This window comes from Salarias fasciatus, chromosome 10 (genome assembly GCF_902148845.1).
Source record: "Salarias fasciatus chromosome 10, fSalaFa1.1, whole genome shotgun sequence".
In the NCBI taxonomy this organism is placed as follows: Eukaryota; Metazoa; Chordata; class Actinopteri; order Blenniiformes; family Blenniidae; genus Salarias; species Salarias fasciatus.
In genome coordinates, this window is record NC_043754.1 from 19,684,404 (window position 1) to 19,703,739 (window position 19,336).

General features: G+C 43.6%; 1 protein-coding gene across 1 annotated transcript; it reads right to left on the reverse strand.

The window, feature by feature from the left end:
• Positions 1 to 2,185: 2,185 nt before the first annotated feature.
• Positions 2,186 to 18,767, reverse strand: tecta (tectorin alpha). The gene is made up of 23 exons (XM_030101583.1): positions 18,031 to 18,767; positions 17,794 to 17,933; positions 17,414 to 17,701; positions 16,942 to 17,079; positions 16,662 to 16,827; positions 15,873 to 16,285; positions 15,154 to 15,724; positions 14,446 to 15,056; positions 13,795 to 14,365; positions 11,329 to 11,957; positions 10,035 to 10,692; positions 8,636 to 8,835; positions 7,837 to 8,217; positions 5,761 to 6,047; positions 5,285 to 5,565; positions 4,982 to 5,092; positions 4,311 to 4,513; positions 3,901 to 4,064; positions 3,178 to 3,426; positions 2,941 to 3,103; positions 2,770 to 2,854; positions 2,515 to 2,634; positions 2,186 to 2,435 (listed from the first exon to the last, which is right to left on the reverse strand). The coding sequence occupies exons 1-23, from the start codon at positions 18,092 to 18,094 to the stop codon at positions 2,344 to 2,346; spliced, it is 6,585 nt and encodes a 2,194-aa protein (XP_029957443.1). The 5' UTR covers positions 18,095 to 18,767; the 3' UTR covers positions 2,186 to 2,343.
• Between the last annotated feature and the right edge of the window lie 569 nt (positions 18,768 to 19,336).

Below are 19,336 nucleotides of genomic sequence, written 5' to 3' on the forward strand. Positions count from 1 at the left end.
CTGACAGCAACAAAAGCATGACGGCACCAAACAGACCAGCAAACAAAAGATGAAGCAATTCACTTCAAAGGATTTTGCAACCCGAAAGCCAGAAGGTTCGAGTCACGCTGTTTTAAGACAGGAGAGGCAACAAGTGAAGATCTTCTAGAAGTACAAACATTTCATCAAGGTTTTAGTTGTTTTCCTCCTCTGGCGCCCCCTCAAGGACATCCTGGAACTGCAGTTCGGAAAACATGTTAAACATACCTCTAAGATGTAATCACACTAATAATAAATTTTTAAACTGGCTTTGTGGACTTGGCTGAATAAACCCAACGCAGCGGATTTAGAGAACTGGTTCATTTTTATTGATGGAAAGGTGGTGCTGCTCTCAACGAATAAAACCTGGTCTGAGCATGTTTACAACATTGCAATTAAGATACTGATCATTGTTATTACTTAAAAAAAGTCATTACATTAACCACCAAACTGACAATGACTGTACATTTGTACACAGAAGGTAGAAAAGAACAGACCTATAAAAAAAAAAATAATGATAAAAAACTATTTACTGGAAAACTAAAACAAATTTCTGTCGACTTCAGTGAAAACTGGGGACATTTTGGAAATGTTAAGGTGCCAAAACTGTAATGAAATGATTGAACCACAAGATAACCAAACACTGCATCTTTATATCTTCATGCAACAACTGAAAAAACAAACTTTGACACTGCTAGCGGAGCATCTTACAGTCACAGCAACACATGTCGTGCACTAATGTGAGATACCTAGAAACCTTTTACGAGTTGCTCTCCTGACACATAAATACTTCACTCTCCCTCTGTTTGCACAAGGAAACCTGCGGAGACGTTTCCTTGTGTTTTTGCTGATGTGGATTTAATGACTTTCAGAAGACAAACACTGTAACTGCAGCGGCTCGCCTCCAGGTCAGAGGCAGAGCAGATAGATGGAGCTCTGTGTGTGGTTAAAGGTAGCCAGTAGATGGGCTGTGCAACAGGCAGAGACGTGGATCGCAGCGGAGTGTAAATACGCCGGGTTTTATCATGAAAAGCGGTTATCAGTCTGTTATCGGCCTGTAGGAAATAGCACATGATTTGTAACAGAGTGAGATCGGGTGGAAGCTTAGCTTGTCATAAAATATCAGAGAGAAAAAAACACATGCTAACGGGGATTTCTGTGAAAAGAGATCAGCGTAACTCCGTTCTGCTTAAAGAAACAATAATTCCAGTGAAGAAAGAGCATGCAGGGAAAAGGTATTCCCCCGACCCTCAAATTTTCCCTGCTGCTGCGCTGCAAGCTCTCTAACGCCCCCTGGGGGAGAGTTCAGTCAAGAATCAGATTTCAGTATCAGGTCCACATATCTGAAGATCAGAAATTGTATAATAATCAGCTGACAACAGCTTGTTCTTCAAAAAAAAAAAAAAAAACAAAGAAGAAGAAAAATGCTGCTGTCTGATTCTTACTTTTCTCTACTCATCAAAATCAATTGTTGGTTTTATATTTGATTTAGTGGGAAATATTTAGAATAAAAATACACAAAATACTTGATTTGATTGCATAATGTAAGCACATTGCTTTCATTTTATTATTTTTTTGTTTAAATAGCTAACATAAGAAACTCAGTATTCCTGAAATATTTTTCATATATCTGTGAGACGCTCAGTGTCACGTCCATAGGGAGGTGTAATTAGAATAAAACAGCACAATCATTTAGGAAAGTTGAGTGTGTTAGATTATTTCCTTGTTGTAACCATGCCTCATAGGAATACATCTAACAAAACTGGAAATCCATCTTAATCCCCTCTTTTTCTGTACATTTGTAGGATGATGTATTTGGAAGATGAGCATCGGAAACTGAGAATAAACCAATTTACCAATATCAAACATGCTACCAATGAAACAAAAGCAGGATTTCTAATGATATAAAAATAGAAATAATCGATTAAACCCACATTTTCTAACTTTTTGTGTCACACAATGAGCTGCATGGTAATATTTTTATCTTTGGCGCCATCTGGTGGTAAATTACATTCATTTCTACATTGAAGAGGTCCAGGTTCTGCTAAATAATGCCAGAAAAGACAGGATAAAGCAGAGATGTTGAGGGTTTACATGACAGAAAACACATGAAGGCGGACGTGCATGGCGGAGGAAGAGCAGTTACGGCTGGATGAGCGTTTGCATGTTTTTAAAACCGACTCACCCTCAGTTACTTCTGCACTCAAACGTTTGGTCAAGTGGATTTTCTGACTGGAACACAGCTGATCTACAGGCTACTGAATTTACTTTGTGCAACTTCAAGTCTTTTTGTGTTTGGTCTTTGTGGCGTCCATCATGTTTGGATTAGACGGAGACCGCAGCGTTCAGCAGGAGGAGGAGGAGGAGGAGGAGGAGGAGAGGAAGAGCAGGTTTGAGGACGCAGCTCGAGCTCACAGCTGGAAAACAAAAGAGAAAACCGGAAGTGATCATCTGCTGCCATCACTGTGAGGAGAATGAGGCGAAAGCGATTCTTACTCCTGCAGGTCTTCCCGTCTCGCTGCAGCATCCCCGTCACGCAGCTGCAGACGGGACCGGTTCCCTTACTGCTGCAGATCTGATCACAGCCTCCGTTATCCTCCTCACACCAGTCCGACTCTGAGGACAGAGCACACGTAAAACACAACACAGAGCTGCGGGAAAATGCTAAAAATCCATCCATTACTTACAGAGGTTGATACAAGCTCTTCACTGGACGATTAAAGTATAAGAGAAGTTTCCCATCAGCCTCACCTCTCCTTCTGATGGGGCCCACAGACAGGATGTGCTCTTTGTGGCCTCCGTCCTCTGAGTACATCCTCCTCTTGTGTGGACAGTTCTGTGTGGAACACAGTAACACACACACTCGTATTAATGCACAGGTACACGGCAGCATCGGAGCTTCTCACCGAAGCATCTTCTCACCACTTTGCAGGCGTTTGTTTCCGAGTCGCACAGAGAGACGTCGCAGTGCAGGTGAACCTCGTCGTAATCCCCGATGAACTTGAAGACGGTCACGTGGAAGCGGCAGGTCAGCGACACGCCGTTCTCCGCCATGCCGATCGTGTTGTCCTTGATGTTTGGGCACCTGAAGAGAGGAAAAGGTTGAAAGAATAAACCGGGTCAATGGATTCTCTTCAAGAAGATGCAAGATGTGCTCACCCCCTCTCTATGATGATGTAGCGCAGCCGGTCACTGCTGTAGCGGGACGGCGTCGCCCAGCACATGTTCACGATGAGGATGAGCTGATTGACGTCGGCCCCCTCCACAAAGACCCCCACATAGAGGATGTCCCGGGTGCTGAGCACCACCTCGCCCTCCCTGTACGGGTGGCGGTACGAGGAGTTCTTGTACAGGGCCATCTTGGTGATGAAGTTCCCCTCCTGCGTCGGTAAGGTGAGGTTGATCACACTGAATGAGAGAAGATTAAAAAAACAAGCATGTCAAGTGGAAATGGTTGAAAGCAACTAAAGATTAACAAAGAAAATAGGAATATCTGAACCACAAAAAAGTTCTGCAAAAGATACTTTTACTTCTTCTTTTACTTCACTTCTTTTTAAAAGATATTCCTTCATTTTTTGTTAATTGTTTTGTTTTTTTCTTTTTGACCAACTGAAGTCCTGGTATCTCCCACTAGAGGGCGACCAAGGCTTATAACACATTTAACTGTTTCAAACCTGAAAAAATCAACAACTTTGCATGAAAAGTTGTAAAGTAATGAGTTTTTCACACATTTAGAAATCTTCTCATGGCCAATTGAGGAATGGAAGAGACACACAGACACACGTCTGTATGGGAATTGTAAATGGAATGGTATACAGCATTTGAAATATGTGTGAAAGGAACAAGAATTGGGTCAAGATTCAGTCTTAATAAAAAGCTGACCTGAGCATGGGTTTGAGGACGGTCTCCAGTGAGATCTTCAGGTCCAGTTCGTAGGCGCAGGAGAACTCCACGTTGATGGTTTTGTCTCTGGTGATGACGTTCCCGGTGTTGTTGACGCTCTCGATCCACACCGTGTTCTTATACATGATGTGTGTGCCGTTGGACTGTGAGAGAGATGTTCACCGAAGAGTCGGCGAGTTTGTTATTCAACGTTAAAGCTGCAGAGCTGCTGTCTCTCACTGTCCAGCAGCACTTTTAGAATGAACTAAAGCTGCAGTTCTGTTGCTGTTTCAGGGCACTTATTATTTTTAGCATATAGACCTTTATCTGTGATGCAGAAGCAACTCTAACCCAAGTAACTTATTAATTATCAATACATGTTGAGAAGCTACAAGAAGATCAATGCAGACCAGCACAATGGAGCCGCAGTGTCCTTTAGTGTTGTTGATGTGGAAGGAGATGAAGTCCTCGCCCTCGATGCCGGAGCAGCGCTCGTCGTTGATCCTGACGTCTTCCCGCTCGAAGCCCAGCTGGAACAGCTTGCACTTGGAGATGGAGACCTCCATCTGAGCGTGCTTGCAGGTCACCTCCGCCTGGATGATATCGTCTTCGCCTTCACAGCCACAAAATAAGGTAGATGAAGATCCAGGAAGTTTGCTTATGTTTATTGATTTAGAATGTCTAAAAACACAGGTACGAAAAGATTAGAAGACATGGATTTGTCTGTGTGACTGAAGTAAAGAATTACGGTTCTAATTAAAATGCATTCAACTGAGAGTTAAAGAGAATATTCCCTCTCTATGCCCTGCTTTGCTGGGTTCAGATTTGCGGCTGTAACACTTAATTCAACTATCTCAAGTTTAAACTGTTAAAACTAATTTCATTCAGTTAATATTTAAAGTTCACTGTCCGGTAGAGAACCACACCAGTGAAGGATGACTTCTGCTGCGCACATTACAACTGAATTAAGGTGAGAAATTCTGAACCAATGAAAACTTTGTTCCTCTATTTTCAGCGCATGTAACGTTCAGGGTGAAGAACAGGATCACATAAAAGAGTTGAAGCTGGAGGAACCGCTCACCCCCGGTGTTGCTGGGTAACTCGGGGCAGCCGCACAGGTCACCGCCGTTCTCCAGCTCGCAGGTGAAGTTTGTGCAGATCTCTCCTGCACAGGGGTCGTAGATCCATTCTGCTAAAGACAGGTCCACACACAATGTTAGCTGTCACGCACACAGAGACTGCTCTTATTACCGCTCCCTGCATTTTGACCAACAGATGGACATTTCAGAGTGCTATCATAAAGGGTTCAAGTGAATGTGGGGAGCAGTGCTGAGAAGCCTAGCCATGTGTGTTTTAGGGTTCTGGAGTCTTACGGCGCCCTTACAGCAGTTCTCCTGCGTGATCCACTTGGTGGTGAGGGTGCCCAGCGACCGGCAGGCCTCGGCGTAGGCTGCCAGCGAGCCGCAGACCTGAGCCTTGCGGTGGTTGTAGCAGCCGTCCAGGTAGCAGGACTGGTAGAAGGGCCGCGGGTCCAGCAGGCCGTGGCAGGGCTGGAAGAAGCCCTTCAGCTGGGTCAGCTTCTGACAGGCGTCCTCGCCCTGCAGGGCCAGGACGGCCGTGTTGTCGCAGGACTGGGCCAGAGCCACGTACTGCATCTCATCACAACTAGAGGAGAAAGACCCACATGAAAACCTTGTTAATACATTTTTTTTTTAAATACTTGATTCTGAATATTCAATTTCCTGCAAGGGTCACAGAAAAAACATGGTTGATATAAAAAATGCAAATTGCAAGTTTCAGATTGTTGGGGGTGATTTCCAAAAGGTTTCCTTTCCTATTTTCCACATGATCCTCACCTACCTGTTCTGCATACCGTTGGTCTTCCAGCTCTGGGCCAGCTCCAGAGCGCTGACGGCCGGCTTGCCCCTGGAGGTGATGTAGTCATCACTGGGGTCGCCGTTGAAGTTCCCGCAGAGGCCACACACCTTGTTCTGCAGCCGCTGGCCCATCGTGATGCTGAGGGTGTTGAAGCGGTTGTAGCGGACCTGGATGTCCTGGGGCGTGTCGATGACAATAAACCCTTCGGATGTGGACAGGCGGGTCATCAGTCCTGTTACAAACGGCACTGAGACGGGCGTACCGTTGACCTGAGGAGAAAACTACTTTTTTAAAATCCAAATCCAAATCAAACACTGCTTATATGTTTTGTAAAAGGTCCCATATGTAGCTGGTTTTAAAATTGTTTTACATTCCTCAAAAGAAATTTGTTCTGCTACCCTGCATCCAAATCTGAAATAAAATTAAAACTTCACACCAACAGATCATTGTGAAATACATGATGCCCACAAACAACAAATAATTCTATTTTTGACAAGTGATATTTTTTAGTACACTTTTTACTTCACTTCTGTGAGATGGTTGCATGTTCCGCCTGCGCATGTGCAGATTTCCTCACGGTATTCCAACTTCTTTACACAATTTATTCTATCACTGCAAAATTCAACTTTCAGATTATATTGTTGAATTGACTTCTTTATGTTAACCTGCATAATTGTTTTATTTGCTTCATGCTTCATTTTACTTCACTCATTCACTTCATCTAGCACACACTTTGATCTTTTTAGAAACTTCAGCAGGAAGGAAAAAATAGATAACATAGAGAAAAGACACTGCATTTTCTGGACAGTAAGTCACACTTTTTTTTAAAGATTTTTGGCTGGTCATGTAGTTTAAAATTAGATGATGTTCTTCGGGCTATTGTATTGTCTTTCCAGATCACTGGCAAGCGGAAAAACTCGGTGGACTTTTGCTGAAGGAGATCAAACCCATTCTTCTAAAATGTGTCTTATGTAAACAAATTAATTTGAAGGAAAAAAATTGTTTTCATGTGTTCTTTATTACTATATATACAAATTATTTAAAAAAATAAAAATCCAATTTGTACACCAGTGAAACCTTTCTGGTTTTTTTTTTTTTTTTTTTTTGGGTCTATGCTCCTTTTTGTCCAGAAAATACTGTAATTATGTTAAATTCCTCATGAATTATATTTCATAAAATTGTGAAAATTAGATTTGCTGTATGATCCTGAAATCTTGGGTATGAAGTACTTGCAAACACAAATCACTAATCCAGAGTGAAACATCTTCAAAGCTGTAATGTCTGAAAGATCAGACATTTTTCTGGATTCACTCCATCCAGATGAAAGGTGGTTACACCAAAACGTTGCTAAAACATTTTTTCTTCATGCTCTTTTGGCTGACAAAGGAAGGTCTGATTGAGCTGAAACATTTGACCTCCTCAAGTAGAAATGAAAATTAGGGTGTCATCTGCATAAAGCAATTACATATTATCGTGGACTGGAGGCATTGACACAAGAGGGGGAATAAAACATCACAGAAAAGAAGGACTTTCAGATAAGTCTGTGTGCTGTAATACTCTGACGATCATGACCAAAACTACATCAGTGCATTATGACATATAGTATTTCAGGCAGGTTGTGGTCAATAGGTCACTCACATGAACCAGATTAAAGACTTCAGATTAAGGAAAATAGCCCATTTTCTTTGGAATGACTTGACTAAATGCCAAAAACCTGGAGGAGCCCTAACAGGCTATTAGCGGCAATGCAACTGGCAAACTGACCTGCTCAGGTTTTGCCAGGTACTTTAGAAAGAGGGATTTGAATGAAATTGGCTTGTCTGGTTAGATAAAGGTTTCTTTGACCACAGACGGTTGCCCACAGAGGGTGCTTTGATAAGATCAGCAAGAAAACCTCCAATTAGGTGCAACTGCAAACTTTTGGTCCTCTGACAAGAAAATAAAAATACTTCAGTAGTATGTTGAATATTTTTTCTGCATAAACAAAACAATCAGACTAAATTTTTTTTCGATATTTACTGCAGGACTAACTTTTTTCACATATCACACTTCTCTCACCTTGACAGTGCTGCCAGATATGAGTATATTCTCCTCGTTTATGTAGAGGTAGACGTGAGAGATGGTGGTGAGGTTGGGCGTGCTCCACTTGTCGAAGTTGGCAATGAGCTGGAAGGAGAGGTCGGGCAGCTTGTGACAGTTTGTGGATAAGACGAAGGAGCAGGAGGCCGGCAGCCGCAGCGAGGCCCCGTCAAACGTCCTGAAGACGCCTCCGCCCGAGGCCACGCAGTGCTGGGAGCGCCGCGCAAAGCAGCCGCGCACGCCGTGTCGAAGCGTGCACTCTTCCTCCGCCTTGCAGCGCCTCGGGTCGCACTGGACCAGGTTTCGACCGATGCACTGGCATCGTTTGGTGCAGTCACTGTTCCAGAACAGCTGCTTGGGCTGAAAATGGAAAAAGATTTGGATCACCAGCTAACAAATCTAGCTCAGAGATGGATTTTTTTTTTTTTTTTTTTTTAACAACTAATCCTAAATCCAAACTTTCCCAAACAGTCTTCAATCAACAGGATTTCATTTCAGTGGCTTGTTTCTCTATTTTGAAAGCTTTTTATGACAGATACACCTGACATTTTTGGTACAAAGGTTCATAGTTTTGATGAATTGGTTTACTTTCTAAAATAATATATGCACATGTTGCTTTCTTGTGTAATTCACGGGGGTTTGTCGTGTTCTTTGTGGTGCACAACATGCAGTATTTTGGTTTCTTCCTTGTAGGAGTTTTTGAATTAGGGTTTCATGAATCATAAATAAGTACCAACATCAAATACTCAATACATGCAAAACTGAATATAAGACTGACCTCGTAGTACTTGCCATCAGTGTAGCAGCCACAGTTTTGAGGCAGGATGCAGCTCTTTCCATTGAGCACATAGCCCTGGTCGCACTGGCAGCCCTCCACACAGTCCTGGCTGCAGTCCCTCTGGCCGCGGGCGGGGGCGCACTGAGGCGGGCAGACCGACATGCAACTGGAGTAATGGCTGTTAGGTGGACAGCTCTGGACTGGGAGGCAGGCAGGTTGGTAAAGATGTTAGCTAACAATAGCTGCACTGTGGTACAAAAAAAAACTAAGCAAGTAAGTAAATGAGCAAGTCTTGAATGAGGAATTGATTCTTTTTGCAGGCATCGGATCAATGCTTGTGTCATGGCCCCATTGAGCAAGGCTTAAATCCTTGCTGGTACTGCATCGCTGCAACACTTTCAAAAAATGCTAATTAGCTTTAACATGAATGCATTAAAAAATATACATATAAAAACAATAATTTGGTTGATCTAATCCATTCCTAATTCAACTAAGTTGCGATGTGACTTTCTGGCCTCTGAAAGCTTCCAGCTGAGCACATACAGATGCTTTTGGCTTGAAACCAAAATCAATGCAGCTGAAAGAAATTAGTTTTACTTGCAGCAGTTCAGCAGCGATGCGCCAGTAATGTGATACTGTCAACAGAAACAACACTCTTGACTGTGAATAATCTACGGCCATCACAGTCCGTTAGAAATGCTGCTTGATTCTGTGGAAGGCCAAATGGTTATCTTTGTTGTGGACAATGGGGCCTGTGCCTCTTCTGCAGTGTGAGAAGCACAAAGTAAAGTTTCATCCTCTCAAACTATCTTTAAATGTGTGCAGCAATCCTGCAGAAAGATATCTCGCCCCTGCACAGATAGATCTGGACTCGTGCACATGAGTAACAATATCAATAATTCTGATACCACGTGTTTTTGGATCAATTCTCGTGTTAACATTTTGATAGTTACAATGTTGTGGCTGTTTTCAGGAAAATGTGTGATTACGATGTATCATCATTGTATGAGTCACATATTGCTATTGTTTTTTTTTTTCATATCAGTCTCTTTTTTTATTTTATGGGTATCACATTGATATTCAGTATTGTATCTGCAGTTTTTGAGTATTTTATTGATTTTGTATCAGTATTGCATCACTATCATATGAATATTCTTTTGGTATAAATAGGCATCGTATTGGTATTCACATCTTATGAGTATCATAATGCTCTTTTATCTGTGTCTTATCAATATTATATTACTACCTACAGTATCAGCTCTGAGTTTTACTTGGTATCAGATTGTAAAGGAGACCAGTGGTATAGCAAACCCTTACTGAACAGACAGGATCTGTGCAATAACTGCCGAGGACTCTGTACACACGACCAAAACCGCTGGTGGGAACCACGTCTACTCACCACACGGCGTGTCGCTCCTCCACCCTGTAACCGGCACCCCTTGAGTCTGACACGTGCTGGCATAGATCTGCAGCCAGTTACAGATCGTATCCTCGGCACCCTGATCCATACAAGTGTCCTGCAGGCAGCTTTGATAAAAGAAAGCAGGCGCCACCTTGCTGTGACAGCGTGCAAACACTCCTCCTCGATCGACAATCAGCCCACACAGCCTCACCGCCTCCGGCTCCACAAACACATACAGGCCGTCTCCGATGTGGAAGCGCATGCCCGTGTTGACTTCATCGGCTTCGTCATCGGAGCCGACGACCCCGTTGGCATCGGCCACCATGAGGGGGCCTTCACTGAGCTCGTTTTTCTCCCCCAGGCCACAGCGCGGGCAGGAGTCTCCACAGCCCACCTGGCAGAATGTGTCCCGCTCTGCCCAGGCCATGCCCCAGTCGGTGGTGGTGAGGGTGGAGGGCGATAAGGGCATGCCCCCGCAGAGGCCGCAGGAGGCGTTGTAGAGGTCACGAGGTAAAGTCAGCAGGAGCAGAGTGTTCCAGTCGAAGGCCACTTTCAGGCCAAAGTCTGTCTCCAGAATGAGCTGCATGCCCAAGGTGATGATGTTAACCTTTCCTGGTCCCAGCTTCAGAGGCAGGTACAAACGCTCCTTATTCACCTGAGTGAGGGGAAATTCAAGGTTTAGCTTTTATTCTCTGGGCTTATCTTATGCACACACATTCCTGAAGAAGCAATTTCTAGCATCAAGTTTGAATTTCTAATCCAACTGACTTGCATGTTTTCAAAGTATGAGGGGGAATCCAGGTGATGAGAGCATGAATGGACACTATTAAACCTAACTGAAAGAGGGTTTATGGATTCCTCTCCTTCTAATTGCATGTGTGAGGGGGAGTGATATGGAGAAAATTGCAGACAAAGTGTGTGAGTGTGCACGTGGGGTGCTGCTTATGAGTGTGAGTGCGTGTCATTTCTGTTTCTCCTCAGATCTTTTGCTCGGTTTGTGAACCCAGTCCAAATGTCGCTCAGGGTTGGGGTTTAGTCTGAGCCAAATCCAGCCTGATAAAAGATGCCCATTGAAATTAGATCCGTCTTAAGCCAATCAAAGAGGAATTCACCCTCTGCCTGGTTATTCTATCGGCTTGATTAGAAATAGCGTGTCCTCACAAATGCAACAACCACGACCTTCACAGGTCATGCAATGAAAAAAAAATGGTCCAAGCTTATGTCTAGTTATCTCATTTACCGTTACAGTAGAGCGTTACAGAGTTTTCTCTTTGTGAACAAAAATACTTACAGTGACAGTATTCTTGTAGCTTCGTGACACTTCTATTTCATACTCGTACACCTCCAGGACAAAGCCCCTCACCCAAATTGCCTGGCCTGTGTCTCTTTCCTCATTCCGAGCCGCCAATTTAAACTGAGGAAAAGCTCCACTGATGGCTGTGTCATCGCCAGCTTCCCTGCCACAGTTGGTGGTCGCCATTCTGAGGGTACAAGAGCTCTGCAGCTCGAACGGTAAACCACCAAATGGCAGAAAATGTCCATAACCGGCTGCCACACAGAGGGCCTCAGTGCGTGGCTGGCAGAAATACAGGCCGTCATTCTCCTGGCAGTACTCCTCTGGGTGGCAGGGTGCGAGCTGACAGTATACACTGTTGTCGGAGCCGTTGCAGTAGCAGCGCTCCTGGCACTCCCAGTCAGTCCAGAAAGTCTGATTGGTAGCCAGCTGGCGCCCATGGCTCATGCAGCCACAGTCACTGCGAGCCACACACAGGCCGTCCCGAAGCGCGAAGCCGTCCTCACACTGACACCCCTCCTGACATGGCAGCGGGCACGGCTCCTCAGGCTCATCCAAGTTGGCACAGGTCAGAGGGCAGGCGTTGGTGCATTCGTCAAAATGGCTGTTCTCTGGACAGGGAAGAGCTGAGACAGGAGAGGAAGAGGAGGCACTCAGGGTGAACAGCAGACAGCACTTTGGCTTCCACTCATGGAAGCATCTATCAAAAGCTTGTGCTGAACAAATATTATATTGAAAAGAGTGAATTGCACGATCCATTTATATGTTTTGTGATCACTACGTTGGTGAGTTACTGACAGAGCTAAAGTTAGATTAGGACGGAATATGGAATGTGAATACAGTGATGGATTTAGTGGCACTCTAAAAAAGGTTTTTTAGACCTAATGACAGGACGAAACAGCAACAAAACACGTGAAATGAGGCATAGACATACGGTATCAGACAGGTGGGTTACAGTTGTACTAATGCATCACAGGCTAGTGGTAAGGCTGCGTACAGAAAGACTATGTTTAGGATCAATGTGCTGTTCTACCCCCAATAAACAACAAAGAATTTATAAAAATACTAACTGTGGTAAACTGGTCCTAAAGTCCAAAAACTTGGATATAATGGTAATTAGTGACATGAAATTGCCCTAAGGTGTGAATGTGAATGTGTGTGGTTGTCACCCTGCAACCCCGAATAGGATAAAGCAGCATGCAACATGGATGAAATGAGACTATTGCCAAAATACGTTATTGGCAACCCTCTCTGAGTGTGACGGGTTATCTCCACAGTGGTTTATACTTTAGCAGAGCATTGAAAAGTTCCAGCACACATTTTGAATGGGGGCTGTCGATGGAATCATGGTAATGTTTAACTGATCACAGGTAAGCTGGTGGTGTCTGAAAGAGGACAGAAACCAGAACAAAGGGCGGCTCACTGATACTACAGTGATAAATACATAAAATGGCAATCATAAATCATGAGATTGCATAATGTTGATTGAAATATTTCTCAGAACCAGTTACATTTTGGTGCCCATTTTCTACATGCTGATAGTAACAAATAATATGTGACATTTTTTTATGTGCTAGGCCATTTGATGATATGCAGTAACATAAAAATATGACCCTAACCCATACCTTCACCTAATAAACATGCACAAAACTCAGCAAAAAAGACAAAATCCACACTCAAAGGAAATGAACGTCAATTTTTCTTTTTTTTTTTTTTTTGAGTATGAACTTGAAAGGCTTATTTACATATGGAAATATTTTTGGTCAGTTTCCATACTGATGGTGGAAACTGACAAGCAGTTTAGTTCACATATTTTTGGGCTAAACAACCAATGTCTGAGTCTGTAGAAGGTATTGATTCAGTTTTAAATCACATTGAAACTCAGTGAATTAGAAAGTTGAAATCATCTCTTCATCTCTCTCTTCATCAAGTCTTTAGGATTAAATTCCACCTGGAAAACTTTTAATAAAAATTAGAAAAAACAGATGAGGTGAATTTTTTTCATTATATTTCTATGTAATGCTAGTTTAATTTTTTATTTGTTTTTGCTCTTATTTTTTTATCAGCTGCCTGGAAAAAAGCCCACGACAACGTACTATTTTAGTTTGTCGGTGTCACAAATCCTGCTCATTGTCACTCTTGCATGCGGAAACATGTAACATATCTGGTTAAGACTCTGCTAAAGATGAGACCTGATTTTCCTGTTTCAACACACATTTCATAGGACCGCCTTATTAATATAAGTATGGAATACAGTTTATGAGATTATAAGGTTTTATTTATATATATATATATATATATATATATATATATATATATATATATATATATATATATATATATATATATATATATATATATATGTGTGTGTGTGTGTGTGTGTGTGTGTGTGTGTGTGTGTGTGTGTGTGTGTGTGTGTGTAAAACATGCCTGTTTCTTTAGAGTGAAAGCGTATCTACTCACGGCAGTTGGTAGCACTCCTCCAGGAAGTCAGGCCTATCTGAGCATCCTGGCAGGCCGTTGCATACGCCTGCAGTGAGGAACAAAGGGCCGAACGGTTTCCTTCTCTGATGCACATGTTATACAAGCAGTTCCTGAAGAATGGTGAGGGGTTGACCACTGCGTGACAAGCCAGAAAGGAGCTGTTCCCGGGGTCATTGATGTTGCCGCACATCCAGGGACTCTGATAAAGTCGTAAGTCTGTGCACATGCGATACAAGTCGTCACAGTCCCCGTTGCATGTGAGATCATCAGCAATCGATCGCCACCCTTCCGTGAACAGCTCAGTCGACTCGGCAAGGCGTCCATTTGGGAGGCGGAGGTCATCAGTGGAATTGCTGTTGAAGACGCCACACAGACCACAAGTGATGTTGTAGTAGAGGGTGGACAGTGAGATATTGAGGAATCCCTGGCGGGTGTAGTGGACTCGAATCAATCCACGTGATTCCACCACTGTAGCATTGCCTGGTGCTCTGTAGATCATCATTGTCTCCATTGGATGGACGTATGGGAGTCTCACTTGTTCACCGTTAACCTGGAACAAAGAGTTCATTGGTATGCAGTGGGTGAAAACAAGTAAAACATGTTTGATAGTTTTCTAGAAATAATACATACCTTGACTGTGTCAAAATCCAACCCTCCAATCTGTGCCTCCATATTAGCCACTGTAACTATCACAGGTCTCTTCCAAGCTGGGCCTTTGTTCACCAGTCGCCGCCCTATCTTCACCTCCACCATGGAGCAGTTTGCTGGCACCGGGCCACACAGCTTCAGCAGGTAGTAGGAGCTGTCATCTGGGAATTGCAGGTAGGTGCCATCGAAGGAGGATGTCACAGCGTTCTGGGTGACTGAGCACACACCTTCCCTCCGAGGGTAGCAGCCCAGCAAACCCACCTCTGCCACACACACCTCACCCTCCTTACAAGACTCATTGAAACAGGAGACCTCCCCAGCCAGCCCGCAGGTGCAGCGGAGGGTACATTCGCCTTCTTCGCCACTGGGGCCAGCCCAGAAAGTGTCATTTAGAGGGTAATAGAGGCCATTATGCTCACAACCGCAGTCTTCACGCTGCACGCAGCGACTGCCACTGAGTACATAGCCTGCGTCACACTGGCAGCCTTCAGTGCAAGGATGAGCACAGTACAGAGGAGCAGTGAGGTCTGAACAGGAAGCTGGACAGGCACTAGTACACACTTGGTAATGGCTGAACTCTGGACACGACAAAGCTGACAACCAATTAGAAAAGATAGAAAAATATGTTGGATTACAATTGACGAGTCTTAATGAATTCAGGTCGATTGAGGAAGATATTTTGAAACTCACCACAGAAGGTGCGAGATCTCCAGGGTCGTATTGTCACACCAAGAGCCTGACACGCCAATGCATATGCCTGAATGGCCTGGCACAGAGTGGTGATGTTGTCCCTGTTGCTGCACATGTCATATACACAGCTATACACGAAGGCTGTAGGGTCCACCACAGCTCTGCAGTCCCTGAAAGGTCCATCGGTTTTGTTGATGAGTCCACAATAATCCGAACGAAAGTAGAAGGCTTCCGTAGCCGGGTCGCAGACACTGCAGTTCACTGCACATCCATCTGTACACCTCCAGTCTATGTCCTCAGCTCGCCAGCTACCTCCCAACTCCACCACGCTTTCTGCTAAAGAGCCATCGGGCAGAACAGGATCATCCGCAGGGTCGTCGTTGTAGTTGCCACAAAGGCCACAAGTGTTGTTGAAATAGGAGCTAGGTAGGGAGATGGATGCATAGTGTTGGCCATCATAGGTTACCAAAAGTCCAAAATCTGTCTCTAAAGCAACAGCGACCCCAGATTGGTACACCCTGATAGCACCAAGCTGCAGCTGGACTGGTAAAGTCTTCATCAAGCCATCCACCTAGAAAGAGAAATTTCGAGAATATTCAACTGTTGGTTTGCTGAGAATTTTTCACAGATATTGGCTGACAGTCGTAATTTTGACAATAAAATATTCTACTCAAAAAATCGAAATCATCAGTGCACAACTTGCTCTCACAGATTCTTACCTGAACAGTCCCAAAGCTGCCTTTGGGTAACATCACCCTGTGACCATACACATCCACTGTCACGTCTCTGAGCCACGAAACAGAGGCGACACCACGGTTCTCATTTTTGGCCTCCACACTGAAGGAGGGTAGCCCTGCAACTTCCCAGCATGGCCGAGCCAGTAGATAGGAGCAGGTGCCCTGGAAGTGGTACAGGAAGCCATCGAAGGTGTGGTAATGAGGGTCTCCAAAGACAACACAAGTGCTGGTGCGTGTGGGTTGGCAGTAAAAGGCCCCGTCCAGCTGCTCACAGGTCTCCAGCTGCCCACATGGAGCCTGCTGACACTGCACCTCATTATCAATGTCCAGACAGCGACATCGCTGGGAACACTGATCAGAGAGCCAGAAGATTTCCCCTCGTCTGTAGTAACGCCCTGCAAGAACATAGAATTGACACTTAGAAATGTACTGCAACCACATAAAAGATGAAAGAAGGTTGCTGAGGGTTCTCCAACCCTTGTCCTGATTTTCTGCATTTTAAGGTACCTCTGTGATGCAACACACTGATAGCAATGAAAACTGGGATTTTCATTTTCAAATTTGACTTTCTGACTAAACATCCTTCTCTTTTCCTGCTCTTCACACCAGTATCTTGCATCTCCTCCTTCACTGCGTACTTGAACCTACATACAAATCATTCTTCTTCTCTTTGCCTGTAGGTCCATCCTCTGGATCTTTTTCCTAGCTTAGGTATCATATACACCTGAACTTGCATCAACATTCTTGTCTGGCATCAATGTTCTGACTCACCATTGTAGCTGCAGCCATTAGCAGGATTTATCAGTTCAGTGTCTACACGGAAGAACCAGCGTCCAGGAACATTCACGTTGGTTGTCTGTTCAATGTTCACCACGTCATTCGATCGTGATCCTGGCAGATTGAAGAAGTGACCAATATCTCCACCGTTAAAACCTGACTGAAAAGGGGGAAAGGTGTGAGGAATATATGATCAAATGCTTTTCATGGGACTTGCACAACAGAAAACAATCACATTAATTAATAATTAGTCTTGGGGATGCTGTGAAAGTACCTGAGCTGTTGTCCCACCCAATCCTGTTAAAGGATCTCCACCACTGGCAGTTCCTGTGCTCCATGTGATTTCTCCATAGTTGAACATACTGAAGAATGCCATGCCATCTGCGATCAGTACAGTCTGGAATGTGTTCACCTTTTGATCAAACAGAAAGAAACAAGAGTTAAAAACATAAATACACAACAATAAAGAAAAGATTAAATGCAGTGGTGCTGATTTGAAGTCCTGTACAGTATAGTGAACAAATAAACAAAAACTATATAAGCTGGTGCTGAATGAGTTTTATATTCGTATGGTTACTGGTTTTAAAAAGGATTTAGAGTTGGGGTTAATGATTAGGTTAATGATTCCCAAAGGTTAACAAAGAAAGTAAATGCTGAGTTCATTGTTAGAAAAGAGTTGTAGATTTGTGATTTTTGAAGCTTTGCTTTCCAAAACCAATGACACTCAGAAGGATTTTGGACTTTACCGGAGTTGTTTGGCTTCCTCCATAAAATGTAACCTGATGCCAGGTTGCAATAAAGACCCAGGTGGCAGTGAAGTTGGGCATGTCTTTGAAGTACTTCCGGACATCTTGTGTTGCCCGCTCCAGTATTTCTGGCTCTGTGGATTCTCGGTAGTAAACGTCACCGCGAATGCCGTTGTGCACATCTGCCCAGAGTGGAGCAATGAATGATCTGCTGTCACTCAGGGGAAAAGCCTCAGGTGTGAACTGGCTAACCTGCACATTGAAGGAGATTACACCGTTGTTGTTGACCTGTGAATAGAAAAGACACGCTTGAGTTTAAGCATTAGAAGAATCTATTCTCTTCAAGACTTGTAGCATGTGGAGCTTTAATACTGACTTACGTAGATTGAACGGTAGGGGATATTGAAGAAAACAAAAGGGATAAGCAAAGTTATTTCTGCAGAACTCCCATCATCCATCTTGGGGGTCTCTAAATCCCTATGGCCAGGTCCATATGGATACAGGATATCCTGAGAATTAGCTGGAGACGGAATAATTATGAGCTTGACACATTGAGTGATTTAGATTACACAGTATGAACTGCGTGTACAACTTCTCGATATTGTTAAGTTTCAAACCTCTTCTCTGTGCAAAGATGCTGAAGAGATGGAGCAGAATGATTGGACAGCCTGGCCTGACCATTCTAAGGGAGAGGGGAGAAAGATTGTTCAGATCACATAAGTCTTTATCTGTGATGTATTTCGTCAAAGGTCATGGCAATGCAAGAAGACATGAGTCATAGGACAATTTCTCAGAAACAAGGTTGTTGGACAAAAACTGAGAGGTGGGAGAACCAACAGACTAACGTCACGTTACTTCTTTAAGATCAGGCTCCCAGGTCTCCCCTGAGGGGCCCTGAAAAGGCCCCATTATGCATGCCAGAACAATGTGTCAGGATCACATTTGCCTTATAGTCCCATGTGTGCTGGCAACAGTGGACTACAGGACTCTGTGTGCCTCAGTTCTCTGCAGCTGACAGGACGGGTCTGCTCTGCTCCGGGTCTCTGTGTCTGAGGCTGTGAGGCTGCTCAGGACCTCATTACCACTCCTGTTTGGGACCCATCCATGCCTTGTTGGCTAAAGGGGAAGGAGCGTAAACAGTGGGGCACTAATGGCTTTAAGTGAGTGGGTTTGAATTGCCAAGGTCATCGCTGTGGCCCTCAGGGGTTGTTCAAAGCCTGGATTGGTGAGCTTCCCACGGGAGAAGTTGAATGTACAGACAAGTTGACAGATCCTACGCTTACTATACACCATTCAAACTTGATTGTTTAATGACTCGAGTGAAACATCAAAAGGTAGTGTGTAGAGTTTAGGAATTAAAAAAACTCCCGCCTAATTTAAACATCATTGTTACCCGCTTAAGCTATATATTGCTATATATTTCTCCCAATATTATTATATTCACTCTTGCATTGATAGCTTATTAGAAAAATTTGGTTTGAGAAAATAACAGATTTAAAAACGATCCATGAGTTAATAAAACAAATCTTAATTTGAACTGACCATTACCAGTTAGCCGTCTTGCTAGCATGTAGCCAATTAGTGGTGAAAGTCATATGTAACTAGAAAGAGAGAATACTTTGAATTCAGAGCTGGAAAAAAAAACAAAACTCCATCAAGTTATTTGAGAAAGTGAGAAATGTTGAGAGCTCAGAAAAGTCCATTTAGAGTCCTCAGCATGCCAGCATTCATGAAAAGATATATCTCCTGTCATTAATCAATGTTTTTGCAGTTCAAGTGAAAACACTTCAAATTAGCCAGGTGGAGTACTGACTGATGCCGGACCTGTCAGATGACAGAACACTCAAGAGAGAGGAGTAGTTTGTTAGCAACGTCTGTCAGTTTCCTTATATGGATGACGGCAATGTTGTTGGATATATGTTT